We start from the raw sequence: 23,309 nt of genomic DNA on the forward strand, positions 1-23,309 counted from the left end.
CATGATAAAGTGACAAAACTAGATCATTCCCATTATAGTGGTATTTTACTATTATGCATATACTATTAATATTTCGAAGTATTTTTTATTTTTTAAGTTTCTAGTTCAGGTTTTAGTAAGTTTTGTTATGTGCTTTTGTTATGTGCTTTTGTTATGTGCTTTTGTACTAAAATTTTAGTTTTAGTAATTTTAGTGCTTCGACTTAGTTTATTTCAGTTAGTTGCCAAAGCAAACTTTCTAATTTCTGTTAAAGTTTTTTTTAAATGTAAGTTTTCCATTTAATATTTATATCTAATATTAATTTGGTGATATTTCAATGAAGTTCTAGAGAACGGGTTCTTATTAGTTTAAAAAATAAAAAAATAAAAAAACACTAAAACTATATTTTTTTATATGCAGGTCCAAGTTTGAAAAAAGCAATTGTTAAGAAACTGGAATCGTTAGAGGAATCAGAACCAATAATGATAAACTCCTTATGATTTCCATCCCTAGTAATGTAACATAATGAATTGCATATTTTAGGAGCAGCACAATAGTGTACAAAGGTATAATCTAAAAAGTTACAATACTAAAAAACGAGTAAAAATAAACAGGTACAATTCCTCATTTTGCTCTCATCCAGGACTCATCTGTGTAATTACAGCGGATACTCCTCAAATCCAGATCTTTCCCGCAGCGCTCGCTGTCTCATCTCATCTCATCGCTGCTATCCTGTTGGCTATCGCTTGAGGAGGCCTGTTGGCTCAGAGATGGCTCTGGTTGGGCTAGTTCTGCCTGGCTCGTCTCTGAGGACGTGTCCGGGGGTGCCGGGGTGGATCAGAGGGGTCAGAGGTCAGGGGTATCATTAGCGCTGGCCAAGAGGAATGTCCAGCGATGGGGCGGGAGTTAAGACAAACTGCCTAAATTGTTCTCAGCGATTGGCCGAGGCTTCAGGAAACTCCCTGAGCAAGGACAAAATCTGAATTCACTGAAGGTTTTGTCTTTTTCTAAATGTACCCAAGCACAGGGACATGAATTGCAAGAACAAATAAAAGTTCCAATCAAAATTTTTCACATTAGTAAAGTGAACAGTAAAAAATACTTTTATGTACCAATTCATATATGTATATATATATATATATATATATATATATATATAGAGAGAGAGAGAGAGAGAGAGAGAGAGAGAGAGAGAGAGATATTTACACACACACACACACACACACACACACACAGAATGAGGAAGAAAGTGATTTTGAACATTGGATGGTTGTTGGTGCCAGACGGGCTGGTCTGAGTATTTCAGAAAATCTACTGGGATTCTTTACGCATGACCATCTCTAGGGTTAACAGAGAATTATCAGAAACAGAGGAAATATCCAGTGAGCTTCAGATCTGTGGGAGAAAATGCTAAATGCAGAGGTCAGAGGAGAATGACCAGACTGGTTCAGATGATAAAAAGGCAACAGTAACTCAAATAAGCACTCGATACAAGCGAGATCTGCTGAAGAGCATCTCTGAACACAGAAGAGCATTTCTGAACACAGAAGAGCATCTCTGAACACTGAAGAGCATCTCTGAACACTGAAGAGCATCTCTGAACACAGAAGAGCATTTCTGAACACAGAAGAGTATCTCTGAACACAGAAGAGCATCTCTGAACACTGAAGAGCATCTCTGAACACTGAAGAGCATCCCTGAACACTGAAGAGCATCTCTGAACACAGAAGAGCATCTCTGAACACTGAAGAGCATCTCTGAACACAGAAGAGCATCTCTGAACACAGAAGAGCATCTCTGAACACAGAAGAGCATCTCTGAACACTGAAGAGCATCTCTGAACACAGAAGAGCATCTCTGAACACAGAAGAGCATCTCTGAACACTGAAGAGCATCTCTGAACACTGAAGAGCATCTCTGAACACAGAAGAGCATCTCTGAACACAGAAGAGCATCTCTGAACACTGAAGAGCATCTCTGAACACTGAAGAGCATTTCTGAACACTGAAGAGCATCCCTGAACACTGAAGAGCATCTCTGAACACTGAAGAGCATCTCTGAACACAGAAGAGCATCTCTGAACACTGAAGAGCATCTCTGAACACTGAAGAGCATCCCTGAACACAGAAGAGCATCCCTGAACACTGAAGAGCATCTCTGAACACAGAAGAGCATCTCTAAACACTGAAGAGCATCTCTGAACACAGAAGAGCATCTCTAAACACTGAAGAGCATCTCTGAACACAGAAGAGCATCTCTGAACACAGAAGAGCATCTCTAAACACTGAAGAGCATCTCTGAACACTGAAGAGCATCTCTGAACACAGAAGAGCATCTCTGAACACTGAAGAGCATCTCTGAACACAGAAGAGCATCTCTGAACACTGAAGAGCATCTCTGAACACAGAAGAGCATCTCTAAACACTGAAGAGCATCTCTGAACACAGAAGAGCATCTCTGAACACTGAAGAGCATCTCTGAACACAGAAGAGCATCTCTGAACACTGAAGAGCATCTCTGAACACAGAAGAGCATCTCTGAACACTGAAGAGCATCTCTGAACACAGAAGAGCATCTCTAAACACTGAAGAGCATCTCTAAACACTGAAGAGCATATCTGAACACAGAAGAGCATCTCTGAACACTGAAGAGCATCTCTGAACACAGAAGAGCATCTCTGAACACAGAAGAGCATCTCTGAACACAGAAGAGCATCTCTAAACACTGAAGAGCATCTCTAAACACTGAAGAGCATCTCTGAACACAGAAGAGCATCTCTGAACACTGAAGAGCATCTCTGAACACAGAAGAGCATCTCTAAACACTGAAGAGCATCTCTAAACACTGAAGAGCATCTCTGAACACAGAAGAGCATCTCTGAACACTGAAGAGCATCTCTGAACACTGAAGAGCATCTCTAAACACTGAAGAGCATCTCTAAACACTGAAGAGCATCTCTAAACACTGAAGAGCATATCTGAACACAGAAGAGCATCTCTGAACACTGAAGAGCATCTCTGAACACAGAAGAGCATCTCTGAACACAGAAGAGCATCTCTAAACACTGAAGAGCATCTCTAAACACTGAAGAGCATCTCTGAACACAGAAGAGCATCTCTGAACACTGAAGAGCATCTCTGAACACAGAAGAGCATCTCTAAACACTGAAGAGCATCTCTAAACACTGAAGAGCATCTCTAAACACTGAAGAGCATCTCTGAACACAGAAGAGCATCTCTGAACACTGAAGAGCATCTCTAAACACTGAAGAGCATTTCTGAACACAGAAGAGCATCTCTGAACACTGAAGAGCATCTCTGAACACTGAAGAGCATCTCTGAACACTGAAGAGCATCTCTAAACACTGAAGAGCATCTCTGAACACAGAAGAGCATCTCTGAACACAGAAGAGCATCTCTGAACACTGAAGAGCATCTCTGAACACAGAAGTGCATCTCTGAACACTGAAGAGCATCTCTGAACACTGAAGAGCATCTCTGAACACTGAAGAGCATCTCTAAACACTGAAGAGCATCTCTGAACACAGAAGAGCATCTCTGAACACTGAAGAGCATCTCTGAACACTGAAGAGCATCTCTGAACACAGAAGAGCATCTCTGAACACTGAAGAGCATCTCTGAACACAGAAGTGCATCTCTGAACACTGAAGAGCATCTCTGAACACTGAAGAGCATCTCTGAACACTGAAGAGCATCTCTGAACACTGAAGAGCATCTCTGAACACTGAAGAGCATCTCTGAACACTGAAGAGCATCTCTGAACACTGAAGAGCATCTCTGAACACAGAAGAGCATCTCTGAACACTGAAGAGCATCTCTGAACACTGAAGAGCATCTCTGAACACAGAAGAGCATCTCTGAACACTGAAGAGCATCTCTGAACACAGAAGAGCATCTCTGAACACTGAAGAACATCTCTGAACACAGAAGAGCATCTCTGAACACAGAAGAGCATCTCTAAACACTGAAGAGCATCTCTGAACACTGAAGAGCATCTCTGAACACTGAAGAGCATCTCTGAACACAGAAGAGCATCTCTGAACACTGAAGAGCATCTCTGAACACAAAACACCTCAAACATTGGAGCAGAAGACACACACCAGTATCACTCCTGTCAGAGCAGAGGTGGGCAGTAATAAAGTACATGTACTTGAATACTGTACTTAAGTACACTTTTTGAGCATCTGTACTTTACTTGAGTATTATAAACCCTTACTTTAACTTCACTACATTTGAAAGACACATATTGTACTTTTTACTGCACTACATTTCTGTCAAGGTCCTTGAGTAGAAAGTAGTAACGTCAGTCAGGGGATGATTTTGGTTGGAAATGAAAGTCGGGTTGATGTCAGAACCCGACTGATGTTGAACACCGACTGATGTTGGTTTCTGACGACAACACGATTTTCATTTTCAACCACAAAACAACGTCTGTCCAACGTTGGAGATTAACATCAATCTGATGTTGGATTCTGACATCAACCTGATTTTCATTTTCAACGATGGGTTAGGTCTTCTAAATGCGAATCTTGTTATTGTTTTGGAGCACACTACATTATAGATAACAGTAAAGGCCTCATTATGCTTCTGCATTAACTCCACGGCGTAGCTACGCCGTCACACCTACGGCGTCGTGGCCGTTTTATGGTTCTGCGTCAGGTTGAGTTGCATTGCGGTGCATCTGACCATTCACAGCCCTTGTGGTCTGCGTCGCCTCGACGCGTAGTTAAAATTTTTTGGAGGTGCACGTCGAGCTACGGCGGAGGGGTTCGCCGCGACGCAGAGGGGTCTGCCGGGTTACGCCGTCGATTCAACGCAGAAGCATAAAACAGGCTTAAGGCTAACATATTCATACTAAAAGCCAAAAAACTTTAAATAGGGAAATATTTGAGGGAACAGCCATTTGTGTGTCTGAAACCATTGTGGACGTTATTGAGTGCACTTATTCAATCTCACATTCAATCCCACTAGTGGAACTGTGTTCTAGAAATAAATTTTATATTAATATGAGTGTAGGCAGGCATAGATTCAGAGGCATAAGGTACAGTAAGTATTACATACAACAATGCAACAATAATAAAACAATGCATTGACATTTACTTTTTACTTTTGATACTTTTAAAAACGAGTACTTCTGTACTTTTACTTAAGGAAAAATCGGTCTTTACTTGTAACCGAGTGATATTTGACCAGTAGTATCTGCACTTTCACTCAAGTAAGGAAGTTGTGTACTTTGTCCATCTCTACAGATGAGAACAGCAAACTGAGGCTACAATTCATACGGACTCATCAAAACAGGACAATAGAAGATTGGGAAAACGTTGCCTGGTCTGATGACTCTCCATTTCTGCTTCAACATTCAGTTGTTAATTTGCCATAAGCAACATGAGAGCATGGATTTATCCTGCCTTGTATCAGCGGTTCAGGCTGCTGGTGCTGTAATGGTATTTTCATAGCACACTTTGGGCCTTTAGTACCAACTGAACATCGTTTAAACGCCACAGTCTGAGTATTGTTGATGACCATGTCGATCCCTTTATGACCACAGTGTTTTGATCTTCTGATAGCTACTTCCAGCAGGATAACGCACATGTCACAAAGCTCAAATCATCTCACACTGGTTTCTTGAACATGACAGTGAGTTCACTAAACTCAAACGGCCTCCACAGTCTCCAGATCTCAATCTAATTGAGCAGCTTTGGGATGTTCTGGAACGGGAGATTCACATCATGGATGTACAGCGACAAATCTGCAGCGACTGCGTGATTCAACCACTCTACGCCACAAAGAATGAATCCAGTTCTGAATGCAAAACCAGTCTACGGTGGTCTATCATCTCTAAACATTTTAGAGAAGCTACCGGGCAAAAACTATAGAAGTTAGTCCATCTGAGCAGCTAATGTAAAGCCAGCTATAGTTAAAAGCTGGTATTTTGCAGCAGGATTCTCATATTCCAGACATCTCAGTCCACTACCATCACGGGTCCAGAGTCTGACACACTGATTTAAACAAAAAAGGACAGTCCAAGAAACACCCAGATGTGCAGAGCAGCACACACACATGAGTCAGTAAGCCAGAGGGGACATCAGTTAAACACACACACACACACACACACACACACACACACACCCACACACAGACACACACACACACACACACACACACACATTCTCAAACAAACACACGCATGTACGCACACACACTCATTCTAATTACTACTGACTAACCCCAGAGACAATATAAGAAAGAGAAGACAGGATACTCACAGAAAAATGAATGGAAAATATTGTAATGCTTAATAAAGCTGAAGGAATGGACATGAAGGGAATTTTCAATGCTTATTTGAAATATAGAGTGCAACAGTGCCAGCACACCTTTCTCAGCACAACACTTTTTTTTCTATTCGTTTTTCCCATAGGGATTTTAAAAAAGTCTTTATTAAAGTGTTACAAGCTATGAACCAAGCCAACGAGCTACGAGGTCAATCACAGACTTGAAAATCTGACAAAATCTAGCAATCACATGAAGCATTGCGAAGAGCATACTCAAATTAAAAACGATGGAGAAATATACAAATATAACAATCAATTTTAAATTCATATATATATATTTAAGTATTTTGATAACGTAGAGAGACTAGATTACGTCTTTTATGGTGCTTCATCAGAGTAGGCGGAGCTAAAGAGCAATTTTGTGCGTTGCTTTTCCCGACTCTGATTGATGGAATTTCTGCACAGCATCATGGGTAATGTAGTTTAATCAGATATGCAAATACATTCATATAGTAGCATGACCCTGATATTCAATGAAACGTTACAAAGAAACGCTGACTCACTCAAAGATCACTAAAGAGAGCTAAAATTTTAAGAAATTAATAACATTTTAAGAAATAAATAAAATAAAAAATATTTTAAGATGCATATATTTATCGGAAATTTCAATTTAATACCATTAAAATTCTTAAGAAATATAAAAAATGTATTTGGAAAATGTAGTTTTACACCACAATGCGGGCTGATGGCTTCAACAGAAGCTGATTAACAACCTCTGAACTCACAGTAGGTCTGTCTTTAACGGTTTATAATTCATTGTTAAAAATCAATTTCCCTATGGAGAAAATGAATGTCGTTTTTACTTCCTGTTACACTCTTATATAAAATAATATTTTTCTAAATAAATAAAATATGCACCAGTCCAATAGAGCAAATAAAAAACAACTATCTGTTCTTTGGGCTGGATTTTCCACATTGAGTACCATAATATTAGCATACAGTAATAGCTGTGTCCAAAACCATCATGGTATCAATAACCTTGACACCACATAGTACTAGTTCACCTTGAAACAGAATGCAATAAGCAATTTAGAGCACATGGATCAATAATCCAATTAAAAGCGACACTTAACAGACCATTTAAAGACAAACAGGGCATGCAGTGACATGTTTTAGAGCGTTATTAGCCCTGAAAGTGTAAAGCGTGTTCAACTAAATGCCCTCAAAGACTGATTAGATATGCAAATACATTCATATAGTAGCATGACCCTGATATTCAATGAAACGTTACAAAGAAACGCTGACTCACTCAAAGATCACTAAAGAGAGCTAAAATTTTAAGAAATTAATAACATTTTAAGAAATAAATAAAATAAAAAATATTTTAAGATGCATATATTTATCGGAAATTTCAATTTAATACCATTAAAATTCTTAAGAAATATAAAAAATGTATTTGGAAAATTCTCTGAAATCCCTTAATATTCAATGCAATTGAGCTTCAAATAAATACGCTTTTAAAATATGTAAAATCAGGCAAAAATACAGCAGAAGAACATGATTGTTGAACTATATGTAGCATTTCCTGGATATACAGCCAAGCATGCATTTGTGCACACATGCAAAGTCAACTAAGTTCAGCTGAGAATAATGTGTGATTTGTAAATATCTGAGATTGAAAACCCTGACTAACACACACACACACACACACACACACACACACACGCACACACACACACACACACACACAGTCACACACACACACGCAGAGTACTTACAGGCTGCAGTTTCTGGGTAAGTAGTCGCAGTTTTTGACAGACAAGAACAAGCTATCAAAGAAAACTCATCTGTCATCAACTGTATCATGAAATTTTCACAGAGAAAGAGATGAGAGCGAAACAAAACCGGGAGAGAAAGAGCGAGAGAGGAAGAGTGTAGGAGGAGGAGGGGTTTGAAAGAGAAGTGGGGATGAAAAAAGTGAGGGAGGAGAGGACGCTACCGATGATTGAGACGAGCGGAGGAAGCGACAGCTCGCCAACTGTGAGGCTCGGGGGGGAATGAGTGTGTGTGTGTGTGTGTGTGTGTGTGTGTGTGTGTGTGTGTGTGTGTGTGTGTGTGTGTGTGTGTGTGTGTGTGTGTGTGTGTGTGTGTGTCAAGAATCGAGAAGGAGAGAGTCAGAAATGTGCATTCAGTACCATGACTCGCTCTGAGCAAAGACACACACGTACAAACACTGTCACACACACATGGCTACAGGCAAAGACATCAGAAAGAGCTTCAGCCCAACAGACACACAGTGGCCATTGACACAAACTCTCTTTCGCTCTTTCTATCTTTGGCTGGAAAGCTCAAGAGGGCAGCGCTGTCATATATCTCCATATATTCTCCACTTCTTTTTATCTTTTCTTTGTCTTCTCCAACTTTATTCATCTCTCTCCAGCTTGGGCTTCAAACGTGCCTTTTTCTCTCTTTCTCTCTCAAATCTCAAAGTTTTTTATGGGAGTGACTGTTCTACACACCGTTCAGTGTTTCCAATCCATCAATATGAAAACAAAAAATAACGTCAGTCTAAGATTTTTACCAATTTATTAAAAAAACAATTATAAATAAATATATAAAACAAAGTCTAAAAATATTTCTTCATAAAAATAAAATAAAATGATAAAAAAATTTATAACAAATAAAAATAAAATTTATAATTCTATATAATAAAAAAAAATATTAAAAATTTAATAAAGCATAATTTTTTTTTTAAATAAAAAAATAAAAAATAAAACAAAGTATATTATAAAAAAAATGAAAATAAAGTATAACAAATAAAATATAAATAAATATTGCAGCGACATCTCTTCTCTGATGACGTGTTACTGGCATGAGGGCGGGGATCCTGTCACTCACATGATATCGACCAATAGCAAACCACAACCATCCAATCACATTTACATTTCAATTCCCGATGGACAAGATAAAGCTCCGCCCTACATTTGTTCTTGTTCAAGGAGCCGTTTCACGAATATACGTCACAACAGGGAAGAAAAGACTATCACAACTTCTGTTTCATGCAATTTTTTCATTCAATTCAAATTAAACATAATGAGATGCGCATAATAAAGTCAAGTGACAACAAAACAGAACATGGTATCTGTGTGTTACTGTAGCTTAACTAAACATGCAACGTCCATGCTCAGCTTAAACTTTACTTTAAAAGACCTTCAGACAATGCTGCACCAAAAATATGTTCTCCTAACATTGTGATAACGTTTATCAAATGCAAATGACATCATAAGGAAGTTCTATTAACATTATTTTAAGATCATTCGACTGTTCTAACATTTACACAACATTTAAATACCGTCAAGCCAAAGGTTAGTGAACACTCCCCGTTAATAATAGTAGTATGTTGTTTCAAAGGGAGCACTAATGTACTTCAATTGATTAGAGAGAGAGAGAGAGAGAGAGAGACCTTTCACAACCACAGTTTAGTGTGTTTGCCTGTATTGATATCACCTTCTGTCAACCTAATAGCACATAAATGATAATTATAAAAATCCACTCGATAATAAACATCCAGCAACACACACACACGCACGCACACACAAACACAGACACACACACACACACACACACACACACACACACACACACACACACACACACACACACACACACACACACACACACACACACACACACACACACACACACACACACACACACACACACACACACTACTTCATACACACAATTACTATCAATTGCTGGAAGAAGCTCTTGATTAAACCGCAGCCAATCAGAAGTTAACGAGTGATGTGAGGAGAGAGAGGCGGAGCCGGCGTCATTAGAAGAACTCCACCATAGGGTGTACTACAAATCAAACACTACAAACTATTGTTCAAATAGCATTGTACACAGCAAATATTGTATAATAAAAATACTTTGGTCAAAATGTACACAATACAACCAGAGCATTCTGAGTGGAATACAGAATCCCACAATGCAATGCACCTGACATGACCTTTTACTTGCAGTGTGACGCATGAACCAGAAATGACGTGGAATTACATTTTTCACATCATCTTTTCTTGACTAATTTATCTGATTATTTTAATGCTATTTTTAAACAAAACCGAATTTAGTTTAAACTGCAAAATGCCATTATTTCCAAAATGTAATTTTTCCCAAATTAAAAACTAGCAGGCAGTAAACAAACAATCCTTACTGTGTGTAGTGCAGTACATACTAAACTAGCATTCCATGTACCATCTGTGTGTTACAGATGCATATATATATATATATATATATATATATATATATATATATATATATATATATATATATATATATATATATATATATATATAACAATATGCATTAAGTAATGATAAATGTCTTAAAAAGTTGAAAAAATTATCATTACATAATACATTCTCCTTCATATACTATTTTAAATAATATACAGTATATTATGCTTTCCAAGTCAATGAGGTCTATACCTAGAGAAAGTGATCGGTTAGCATTCCCATAAATCTTAATACTCACTCTAGTTATTAGATTAAGGTTTTTATTGGAAGTCATAGAGCAAACTGAAGTGCACTACACTTCATCTGCAGTCTGACAACAATAACATCCACATATTATTGGCTCTCACAGAAACAACCCAATGACTCTAGCCTAGCGTACTACTTAGGGTGGACAGTATTGTTGCGTCCGAATATGCCAATTTATATACTATATAGCAGGTAAAAAACATAATGTGAGCTGTTCAAATTCAGAGTACTCATAAAACAGAACCTGGATGGCCTACTACATCTAAAGTGTGCATTTGACAGTCACTACTATCCCATGAGGTCACAGCAGAGGATTTTTTACAAATGGAGGTGAAGCGAAGCTAATACATTCAAATTCACTCATACTACACACGTTCATAGTGTACTTTTTTAGTCCCCCTGTAGACAATCATTTTATTCCTTAAAAACTCATCTTTAACCACCAAAATAACATTTAAAAATGTTTTTCCTTGAAATAAACTTATTCATGCCTTATAATAGCTTGAATGTAACACCTTGCCTCATCTAGTATACGCGGCTCTATGAATATGCAAATTAGCCCCGCCTCCACTCACTCACACCAGCTCAGTGTTTTTGAGACTGTCTTTGGTTCACTGCAGTTTTAAAGAGAAAATACTCAGCATTGGTGTTAACTTATGAATTTACACATGGTTCGTCTTAAGGCATATTAAAAACACCACATAGACATATAAACAACATTAATAACGTGATTTTCACTACGGTGGGACTTTAACAGTCGCGAAGTACGATTCGTACCTACAATACAGTATGCGATTTTGGAAGCAGCTTATGTGAATTAGAACGTAGTTTAAATTCTAAAGGGTAATTCTATTTTATATCATCATTTCCAGTCACAAATCCAGCAGTCTCTTTCTCTTCATTAATAGAGAAATAGTGCCAGGAGAAGCGTCTGCTATATCAAAAAGTGGCGTACAGAACAAGAGGTCTTCTTCAACCCCAGGACAGGATGTAATTATCCCTCAAACACACACACACACACACACTTCCATACAGCCTCAGCAGACTTCATTAAGGATTTAATACCAATCTGCTTGACCCCACGACACCTAGTCATGACGCAGGGGAACCTTTAAGTCCAGCTGACTCACAAAGAGAGCGAGACTTGACTCATCCGCTGCGGGTGGAAACCAGTGAAATACTCAAAGTCAACATAGTGTTCACATCCTAAAATAAACACTGATGTCTACTGTGGTATCAGAATAGAGTAAATCACCTCTAAAAAGCTATTTCTTTGTTTAAACTAAAAGCTTAATTAAAACTTAGTATAATTACATCATTACACCAGTAGGTGGCGATAAGTGACTGTTAAAAATGTATTTGTCATTGAATCATTCGTTCCAAAACTGATTCATATTAATTTTTTTGTTGTTGCCAGAACCACTAGTAAATTAGCCTATACATGCTATTTTGTAAAGTTGTCTATTCAACATTGTGGGAGAATTGTGATCTTTATTTGAAATGTGATTCTCAATTTGTGCAGCTCTCTCTCTCTCTCTCTCTCTCTCTCTCTCTCTCTCTCTCTCTCTCTCTCTCTCCAAATTTTTTTTAATATATATACAGTATATAGTAAAAAGAAATGTAAAACTTTTTAAAGTTAGTTTTTACACATTAAATTACTAATTAAAACAACTTTTTTCTTTACAACACTAAATACCAAGAAACAGGAAATTATACAATTCAATGAATTAACTATTGCTGATGAGTTTAATTAACATTATTACTGATGATTTCAAGCTTTCAAGTGCTCCAAAATCAGAGCTCAAAAAAGACTGCAGTTTCTGTCCGGGTCTCTGAAACAGACACACAAGTACTAATTAAAGGCCAGTGCTGATTAGTACATCTATAGAGGTTCTTAACGAGTCTTTGAGGAAGAGTAAATGGGTTGTGTTGAAAAAGCAGTTCACAGACTGGTCATCGGTTACATCACTAACAAATGCTTTCCATTGCTGCATAATAAAACAATGGAATGAAGAAATTTATCGACACAATTGGCAAGGCAAGGCAAGGCAAGGCAAGGCAAGTTTATTTATATAGCACATTTCATACACAATGGTAATTCAAAGTGCTTTACATAGAAGAAATTAAAATAATCAAAAGAAATCAGAATAATTAAAACAGTTTAGAATAAAAGATAAAATACAGAAATCAGAATAATTAAAACATAAAATAAAATACAGTGCAAACAGTCGGACGAACAGTGGCACAGTGCTCATTCAGTAAATGCACAGCTAAACAGATGTGTTTTGAGTCTGGATTTGAATGTGACTACTGTAGGAGCACATCTGATCTCTTCTGGAAGCTGGTTCCAGCTGCGGCTGGCATAGTAGCTAAAAGCAGACTCGCCATGCTTAGAGTGAACCCTTGGTATTTCTAGCCGATGTGATCCTAATGATCTGAGTGATCTGTTGGGTTTATATTCAGTGAGCATATGTATTGCAGGTCCTAGGCCATTGAATGATTTATATACCAGTAATAATACTTTAAAATCAATCCTAAATGTAACTGGCAGCCAGTGTAAAGACCTGAGGACTGGTGTGATGTGTTCATATTTTCTGGTTCTGCTCAGAATCCTAGCAGCAGCGTTCTGTATGAGCTGCAACTGTCTTATGGTCTTTTTGGGAAGGCCAGTGAGAAGTCCATTACAATAATCCACCCTACTGGTGATGAAAGCATGCACAAGTTTTTCTAAGTCTTGACTGGAAACAAAGCATCTAATTCTTGCAATATTTTTCAGGTGATAATATGCTGATTTAGTTATTGCTTTGACATGACTACTGAAACTAAGGTCTGGCTCTAGAGACACACCCAGATTCCTGACTTGATTTTTAGTTGTTTGACCCCTAGACTGAAGGTATGCGTTCACCTTGAGAACTTCATCTTTGTTTCCAAACGCAATGACTTCAGTTTTGTCTTTGTTTAACTGAAGAAAGTTTTGGCACATCCAATTGTTTACTTCATCAATGCATTGGCAAAGGGAGTCAATGGGGCTGTAATCGTTAGGCGATAGGGCTAAGTAGAGCTGTGTGTCGTCTGCATAGCTATGGTAAGCGATTTGGTTCTTTCTCATTATTTGGCTCATTGGGAGCATGTACAGGTTGAATAGGAGTGGCGCAAGAATTGAGCCTTGAGGGACTCCGCATGTCATGGATGTCCACTCAGACTTATGGTCTCCTATACTCACATAATAACCTCTGCCTCCTAAGTATGACCTGAACCATTTTAGGACTATCCCAGAAAGCCCGACCCAGTTTTCCAGCCTGTCAAGAAGTATTTTGTGATCGACAGTGTCAAATGCAGCACTGAGGTCGAGTAGTACCAGCACTGATAATTTGCCTGTATCAGTATTTAAGCAAATATCATTTATTATCTTTATGAGCGCGGTCTCTGTACTGTGGTGCGGTCGGAAACCAGATTGAAAATGGTCAAAGTATCCATTCGAGCTTAAGAATTTGTTCAGCTGATTGAAGACAACTTTTTCAATGATCTTGCCTATGAAAGGAAGATTTGAGATCGGTCTATAGTTGTTTAATATGGTCTTATCCAGATTGCTCTTTTTCAGGAGGGGCTTGACAACAGCAGTTTTCAGGGAGGTCGGAAAACTCCCAGAGAGAAGTGAGGCATTTACCACTTCTAGGAGATCTGCTTCTAAGCTGTGTAACACATTTTTGAAAAAAGATGTGGGAAGTGCATCAAGGGCGCAGGTTGATGTTTTTAGTTGCTGTACGGTTTCTTCCAAAATTTTGCCATCAATTTCTTCGAAATCAGACATAGTTGCTACTTTCTCGTGCTGTTGTTTGATCTGCCTGACCCCAGCGCAACTCAAGGATGAGCTGATCACCTTTCTGATATTATTGATTTTCTCAGAGAAGAAAGAAGCAAACTCACTGCACTTTCTCACTGAGAGCATTTCACTGGGAATCTGGCTTGGGGGGTTTGTCAGTCTCTCTACAGTAGCAAAAAGAGTGCGCGTGTTGTTTATATTGCTGTTTATAATATTCGAGAAAAAAGTCTGTCTAGCTTTGCTTAGTTCCTTATTGAAAGCATGGATGCTGTCTTTGTAGATGTTATAATGGACTACAAGTTTTGTCTTCCGCCACATGCGCTCTGCTTTTCTGCATTGTCTTTTCATATTTTGCACTGCTGTTGAGTTTCTCCAAGGTGCTTTTTGTCTGCCACTCTTCTTCCTGACTTTCACAGGAGCAATATCATCAATTACACTCTTAACTTTTGAGTTAAAAGAATCAAGGAGAAAATCAACAGAGTCAGCAGATATGCTTGGTGTTAAAGATATAGCCTTCATAAATAGTACACTAGTATTCTCATTTAAGCATCTCTTCTTGACAGACACAGATCTAGCTTCAATGGCAGGAGAGATCAATATATCAAAGAAAATACAAAAATGATCAGACAGTGCTACATCCTTAATAACAATTGATGAAATGTTTAGACCCTTACTGATAAGTAAATCTAGAGTGTGTCCACGATTATGTGTGGCTCCATGTACATGCTGAGTCAGATCAAAAGTTTTTAAAACAGTTTTGATTTCTTTTGCCATATTGTTTTCTGCATTATCTATGTGAATGTTAAAATCTCCAGCAATGGCAAAGCAGTCAAACTCTGAGGAAATAGAACTTAACAGTTCTGTTAAGTTCTCAGCAAAAGCTGGAGAGTATTTTGGAGGCCTGTAAACAATGATAAGTAAAATGCGTGGAGCACCTTTTAACACAATACCCAGATATTCGAAAGACGGGTAATTCCCAAATGATATTTGCTTACATTGATAGACATCTTTATAAAGAGCAGCTAAACCTCCGCCTCTTCTGACAGCTCTGCAGACACTCATAAAAGTAAAGTTAGGAGGGGCTGTTTCATTGAGGACTGTTGCACTGCAACTTTCTTCTAGCCAAGTTTCATTTAGCAACATAAAATCCAGGTTGTATGTGGTTATTAAGTCATTGACTAAAAGTGATTTATTTTTAAGTGAGCGGATGTTTAAAAGTGCTAACTTAACAGTCTTACTTTTTGTCCCCACAGCAATCTTGGTATGTCGTGTAATAGGCACCAGATTAGATGGGTTTGCTGTACGGCTTTTGAAGGCCTTAGACTTTCTATCATGTAATTGAACAGCAATAGAAAAACATACAGGCACACTGGGTTCCCGCTTGTTCTGTAAACATTTGAGAAAGTTATTGTTATCATAGCGGGGACCCGACACATATCACTGAGAGCTGGTATCAGTTGTTTTTGGTTCACCTCGAGCCGCCGGTGGAGGGTGTGGGCCCTGGCGCTGTGGCAGAGGCCGAAGAGCTCTCACAGGGGGAGGGGGAGGGCGAGCTGGGCCCGTAGGCTTTGGTGGTTGTGGGGCCTGGCGTTTTTTGGTTGGTATCTGGGGGCTCGCAGCAAAAGAGTGGGATAGTCTAGTTCCAGCGTGCACCAGTTGTTCCATTTTCTCTGAGAAGCACAGAAGTGGAGATGCTGGAGAGAGTGATAATGTTTCCAGTGAGAGTGATTTTTGCTCTGGTGTTATTGGAGGCTGTAATATGCTGTCCTGGTTTCCCTGGCTGTTTTCCAGAAAGTCGTCCTTGGGTGCTGTATATTGGAGCAGTGCTGGTATGTCACAGTCTGTCTGTGGTGAGCTCTGTGGGCAGGGCTCAGCTGAGATTGTGTCCGTGAGCAGAGGTTGTTGTGGCTGAGTGGTGTTATCACTGTCCTTGTGTGATGTGTCAACCGCATGTCCATTCAGGGGCTGAAGTGAAATCCTGTGGTCATTCATACTGTATCCAGGTGTGTGTGTGCCATTCAGGTTGAGTGGATTGGCACACATTGCAGAAGGATGACGGAGCGAGAAGTAGATATTGTCCTTTAGCACTCTTGAACCAAGTTTGTTTGGGTGGTGGCCATCCTGTTGAAACAGTTGCCTCTGACTCCAGAAAAGATTGAAGTTGTCAATAAAGTTCACTCCTTTTATATTGCAGGTTTTTTGCAGCCATGTATTAAGCCCAAGCAACCGTGAAAACCTGTTTGTTCCTCTTGCTGGGAGTGGTCCACTGATGAATGTTTGAACTTTCAGTCTTTTAAGTGTTTCAAAAAGTTCATTGAAATCCTTTTTAAGAAGTTCCGACTGCTCTTTATGAATATCATTCTTCCCCACATGAATGATCAGTCGATTTGCAGTCTTATGTTTCATCAGAATGTTCTGAAGTTCCCTGTTTACATCAGATGTTGTTGCTTGTGGAAGGCAGCACGTTGTTGTATCCCTGCTATTAATGTTTCTGATTACGGAGTCGCCCACTATCAGAGTCCTGGGCTCGGCTGCACTGTGAGCTGAGTGCCGCTGTCTGCTCGACCTTGAGCCCCAGTTAGCATCAGTGTTAGCTACTGGCTGATTCTGTCTGTGTGTGATCACATTCATCAAATTTGGGGATTCCTCATTCATTAATACTTCAAATCTGTTCTCAAGATGTATAGGCGGTGGTAGGAGACCAGTGTTTGCAGTCCTTGTCAGAGCCGTATCTGGGGTAGAGGATGCTACTGCAGTAATATGTGATGCTCGTGACAATCTGATGTCTCGAGTGCCTTTGGGTCTCGCACCCTGTTTGTGCCATCGATTAGTAAAACGATCGGCTTGTTTCTCTACACTCAGTATGGCCTGTCGAGAAGCACTAGATTCATGGGACTCACCGGCTGTATGCTGAGGACGTCCATGACGAAGCTCTGTTGTGTGTTCCGTCTGGTTTGGTGGTCCCGCAATTAACTTTGTTTCAAGAATTGCAATCCTTTGTAAAAGTCTGTGGCAGTTGGAGCAGCAAGTAGATTCCAGAGGAGGCATTTTCTTATCCTTATGAATGTAGGCAGTTTTGTTTTCTCTTCCCCGGAATGTAAGCTTTCAGTGGGAGGCTGGTTGAATAAAATAATTCTGCTTTTTTTTGTAGTAATCCAAACGTTTGAGCACTGTGCTGATTTGCTGAAGTTAAAATTAGGTGATAAAAGGAGATAAAATATAGAAATATAAAAGCGATAGAGCAAAGCGCGGAGCAGTAAGCGAGAGCGTCCGAACAGTAGCTGAGCAGGAAGTAGAAGCAGGAAGTAGAGCAGGAATGTATTTGTTTCAATTCAATGAAACAAATACATACTGAAAAAAAGTCTGCATGTGCATTTTGTAGAGTATCATATTTGATACATACGGCTCATAGTATAATATAGTGAGAATATGAAACTCAAAATTGAAAAGAGAAAAAAAAGTTTTGGTGGAGATGCTGATATTCATATTTTTTATAAAAAGATGAATAGCTTGTATTGTAAATCAATGGGAACTTTTTAACAGTGTAGCAGACTTACATAAAAGGCATATAATATTCTATAATTCTATAACTTCAAAGAATCACCACAATTCCAAAGCCCTCAATCAAAAGTCAAAGTTCTCAACATGAACTCAATATGATCTCAACATGTTACATGTATACGTCTATTGATTTTCTAAACTGGTAGACACATCTGGATGAAGTTACTTGAATAAAACTTAACTATATCTCCTGAGCTATTAAAAAGCAACCTTTGAGTAATGAAATGCTCCCGTGGGAAACTCTACCGTCTAGCAGGTGTAAAATGTGCCTGAAACAGATCGAAAAACTACAGACGGCAGAATATGAAAATATCGAGCGCAAAAAAAGCCATTAATAATTCTGTTGTCCCGTTTGTCCTTGAATGAACAGTGTATGATGTATCTAAGTCTCACTCTCATTACACTCGTCTGTCTGAAACTCTTCCTGTAGAAGACGCAACCCGATCACTCCATACGGACCGGCAACTTCATCCACCCAGCGGACCTACAGTACAGATTAACCCAAGCCTGAACATTTCTGAACATGCTTGTTCTCTCCGCTGGAAAAATCAGTAATGTTGCATTGGCAACTAAACTGAAATAAGTTTGCAGTTGAAGCACTAAAATTAATAACTGGAATTCAGTTAAATCTAAAATGTAACTAAAACAAACTAAAACACTGAAATTAAATTAAAGTCAAAATAAATTGTAAATAAAAATGACAAAATCACATAAAAATTATTTTTATTTAAATAGGAAAATTTAAAATATAACAATATACTCATTCAAAATATGAATACAAACTAGTGCTGTCAAATCGATTAATTGCGATTAATTGCATCTATCTAACAAAAGTTTGTAAATAATAATATGTGTGTGTGTTTGTGTGTGTGTGTGTGCGTGCGTGCGTGCGTGCGTGCGTGCGTGGGTGCGTGCGTGCGTGCGTGCGCGTGTGTGTGTGTGTGTGTGTGTGTGTGTGTGCGCGATTTAACAATTCATAATCAGAGTTATTTTAGTTGCTGTCAAATCGATGAATCGCATCTAAAATAAAAGTTTGTAAATATATATAAATTGTCTATGTATGTGTGCGTATATATATATATATATATATATATATATAAATACATACACACACACACACACTATACACACACATATTTTATATATTTACAAAATTTGATGTTTCAAAATATTAATATAAACTAGTGCTGTCAAATCTATTAATCGCGAATTAATTTAAATATATATAAATATTGTATATTGTGCATACACACACACACACACACACACACATTCTGGTAACACACTCCTCTTTTAACACACATCCAGCCGCTCAATTTAACTTAATGTTACTTGCAAAGGTGACCCGTCTGAGTGTAATGTGGCAGAGACAGGAGCAGCTTCCTGCTGAACTGAGGTCATTTCCTGTTAAAGCTAATGAACACAAAGTCACAAACAGTTCTGAGCACAAAACACACACTCAAGAGTTTGTATCACAGCATGAAGATAAGATCATACGAATATATGAATGAACTGCTTGTTTTAAAATCTTCCCGGTCTACTTACAATGCTCATGATAACGTTTCATTAATAAGGAAATCCACATCACCAGCTAATTACTCTTCGATATCGATGCCATCAAAATATACAGGTTTACCGCAAAAACTGAAGTTCAAACACAAAATTCTAAAGATGGCAGCCCGCTTGTTTCTCTGGCGCATAAGGTCTGCTGCAGACTTCATAACTACAGACTAAGCATATAAGCAAATAAATAAACACCATTTACTTAATTTATGAAAAAAATTTTACCTTTGAGAGCATCCCCGAAAGAATGTCTCCAAAGTATAGCAAAGTAAAGAAAGAAGAAATTCTCTCCCTCATGCACACGCACACACACACAAACACACGCACACGCACACAAACACACACACGCTCACACACACACACTTTGCCACATTCATCCAGGCTGGTTTATGCTAGTATAATGCTGGTCTAATAAAAATATTATTGATCTGCCTTACTTAAGGTGGACGTTGACGCAATTTTCTTTTAGAAACAAACTTTGTTATATTATTTTCATGTTATCACTGTGAAGCTGCTTTGATACAATCTGTATTGTAAAAAGCGCTATATAAATAAAGGTGACTTGACGACTAATAAAAGCATAATCATAAGCAGTTTGTTTAATAACAGGGGTTATGAGAACAGCTTTCGATGGGACAGTTAATAACGACTTAATAGTGAAAGTTCAAAGCTGAAAGTTACTGTTTTTAAAGACTTTCATGCCTATTTGGAAAGTCATATACTGTATGTCAAATTCCAGCTGTCAGTCACTTATTCCAAAAAGTGCACATAGTAGGGTTTGTCATTGCAGCCAGGAGCATAAAATATGGTTGAAAATAGTGATAGCATGCACTTTCAACAATTGCTGAAAGGGAAATAATTCAACTAAAGTCAATGATCAAGTTCCCAACTAAGGGAACACTAATCATCATAATGGTGACTTCTACAGACTATGGTAATGCTGTTTTTGGAGTTGTTTAATCATCCTCTGGTGAGATATTGTTTGTATTGGCAGTTGATTTCATCTAAGGCTGTGGCTATAAGTAAGTTGTAGTTGTTGTGTTTCAATCATCACTTGTAGAGTGAATCTACTTAATTTCACTAACCACAACATTTATTCAGTGTTACTTCTACTCTTTAATCTATAGATTGGGAATGAAAATATGAAAACTGAGCAGTGTTTGGATTTTACTGTGTAAATATGTAACCAGCAACATGCATTTTTCTTTTTTAAATAATTTATTAAAATTAATTTGGAAAATTGTCTAGGTTTTTAACTATGAACACACACCAATAAGCGTGACATAACACATATAAGAGTTTTTCTGGGATCATACAACCACCCAAAAGACAACATATGCTGGTCCACCAGCAACCAGCATCCCAAGCTGGTCCCAGCATGCAAAACATACCATGTGCTGGTGAACAGCAATGTGTGCTTGTTAGTATGCATATGCACATACTCACTTACCAAAACACACACACACGTCCGCACAGGTTCAGAGGGCATATATGAGCTCAATGACCTCGTGACACCAGCTGTGATGGCCTGTGATCAGTCTTCTGGGAGGAATGAGGTCAAAGACTACATATAGTTGTGTTTGAGGATATTTACGATTCTGTGTCCGTGTGAAATCTTCCGACATGTTCAATTAAGTATTTTGCTTCTGGTGGAATAAATGGGAAATGGTTCTTTCACTTTGAAACACCATTCAGGTCACTCAAGGTTGTTCCAATCAGCGCTGCCATTTAAAAGTCTGATCACTGGCCGTGAGGATGAAATTATGAGGCGTTGTTTTCAGCCTGGAGAAAACCCTTTTGGCTGCTTACAGTATTGCTATTAAACACTAACAAATGTGACCATGACCAACCCATCAAAATACAATAAACTGAAAAACATTTAGAAGAGGTGAGTGGTGCTTGCCTGCACAAAAGTGTGTTCTGGTGGTTGCCAGATCAAACCACATGCATGCAAACACATGCAAACACAAGCACTTTAAAACGCTGTCCACTCTCTGGGGTTCACACACCATCGTACATGTACTGTATGCCAGAAATCGGGAATCAATTAGCTTTGACTCATGAATACGAGCCAAATAAACGGGCCAGTTAAGAGCCGTGCGGCGCGGTTCCACTCCATCTGACTAATGAGCCGCGTGACCATCCTAATCAATTAGCTTTTACATCGATTAATCGGTATGGAAGCCACCTCCTCATTATTTCATGAATTTTATTGTTTCTCCTAAACAGTAATGGACCTAACGAAAAGCAATGGAGTCTCTTCTTCAGAAGAAACACAGTGATCTCACATCTCACAAGAGAGCTTAACAATGTCTCAAACTCTACTTAGATTTGCCAAGATTCGTACAATCAAAAGATATCTCAAAATGAACTAAAATATTTCTCATCAAAGACCAAATTATCTGAGCCACTATCCACATTCATTTTATATCTCAATACGATTACTGTTGGTCTGCTATTTACTCATTTTTATTTGCTTTTGAGGAGAAACATCGGAGAGAAAGTTGATACTAAGTGAGACCTCCATATTAGAGGACCTATTATGCCCTTTTACAAAGTCTTGATGCTGTTTTTTGGGCTCTACTAGAATAGGTTTTCATGCTTGATTGTTCATTATTTTTCCTATATTCTCTAATGTTGCAGGTCCTCTCTTCCCAGTCTGTCAGTAACGCTCTGTTTAGTTCCTGTCTCTACGAAGCCCCTCCTCCTGAAAAGCACACTGTTCTCTGATTGGTCGGCTGGACCAGTGTGTTGTGATTGGTCAACCGCTTAGAGCATGTTTGGGAAATGTCCGTCCTCTTTGCATAACCTCCAATTTCAACACACTACTAACTAACTTAACAAGGCCCCGCCCCTTTATTCTGCGTATGAATTATTTAAATGAGGAATATTGTGAATACTGAAACTGATATAGAGAATAACTTTGGAAACCTTTTTCATGCTCATACAGCAACAATCACACACAAAAGAAATTGAAAATGTAAAAAATCATAATAGGTCCTCTTTAATTCTCCCAGGCTATGAAAGAGCAACTTTTAAGTAGTAAAATATTAAATCTGTCCTGTTATAGAAAGGCCAGAAACATTAAAGCTACACAAATGTACATCCAAACGTTTGGTCAGCACATTACCAAAGTGCCGCCCAGTTGTACAAACAAAATGCATGTACAAGATCATATTAAAGTGGAGTGTGTAACTCACCAGCTTGCGTTGACACCATTTACAGACGCCGCAGAGAGCAACCAGCCAAACACCACACACGGTCATCGCCAACGACACCAGCAGCACGCTCAAAGAGAAGGAGCCTGTGAAACACACGCACACACACACAGTTAATATCTGAGAGTACGGGGAACAGTCTGACATTTACACTGACCAGAGTTTATGAAGTCTCTGAAGTCCTAAAGAAGGATCAATAGCTTACACGATGGGAGCAAAAGTGACTGTAGAGCGAAATCAGAAAGGGGAGAAAAAATACACTTGGAGAGGGAAAGATGTCATAATCATTTGTTAACAAACAAGAATTCATTACTTCAATGAGCTCA

At 38.5% G+C, this 23,309-nt stretch overlaps 1 protein-coding gene across 2 annotated transcripts in view; it reads right to left on the minus strand.

The window, feature by feature from the left end:
* The window catches only part of syt7a (synaptotagmin VIIa), a 138,523-nt gene that overhangs the window by 50,503 nt on the left and 64,711 nt on the right, over positions 1-23,309 (minus strand). For both annotated transcript variants that reach the window (XM_077210098.1, XM_077210099.1), the window contains exon 2: positions 22,966-23,069. In XM_077210098.1, the coding sequence (XP_077066213.1) occupies positions 22,966-23,069 (104 nt within the window). The remainder of the gene's footprint in view (positions 1-22,965; positions 23,070-23,309) is intronic.

The sequence above is a fragment of the Siphateles boraxobius genome, unplaced genomic scaffold (assembly GCF_051911475.1).
Source record: "Siphateles boraxobius isolate OS27281-9 unplaced genomic scaffold, OSU_SipBor_1 65, whole genome shotgun sequence".
NCBI lineage: Eukaryota > Metazoa > Chordata > Actinopteri > Cypriniformes > Leuciscidae > Siphateles > Siphateles boraxobius.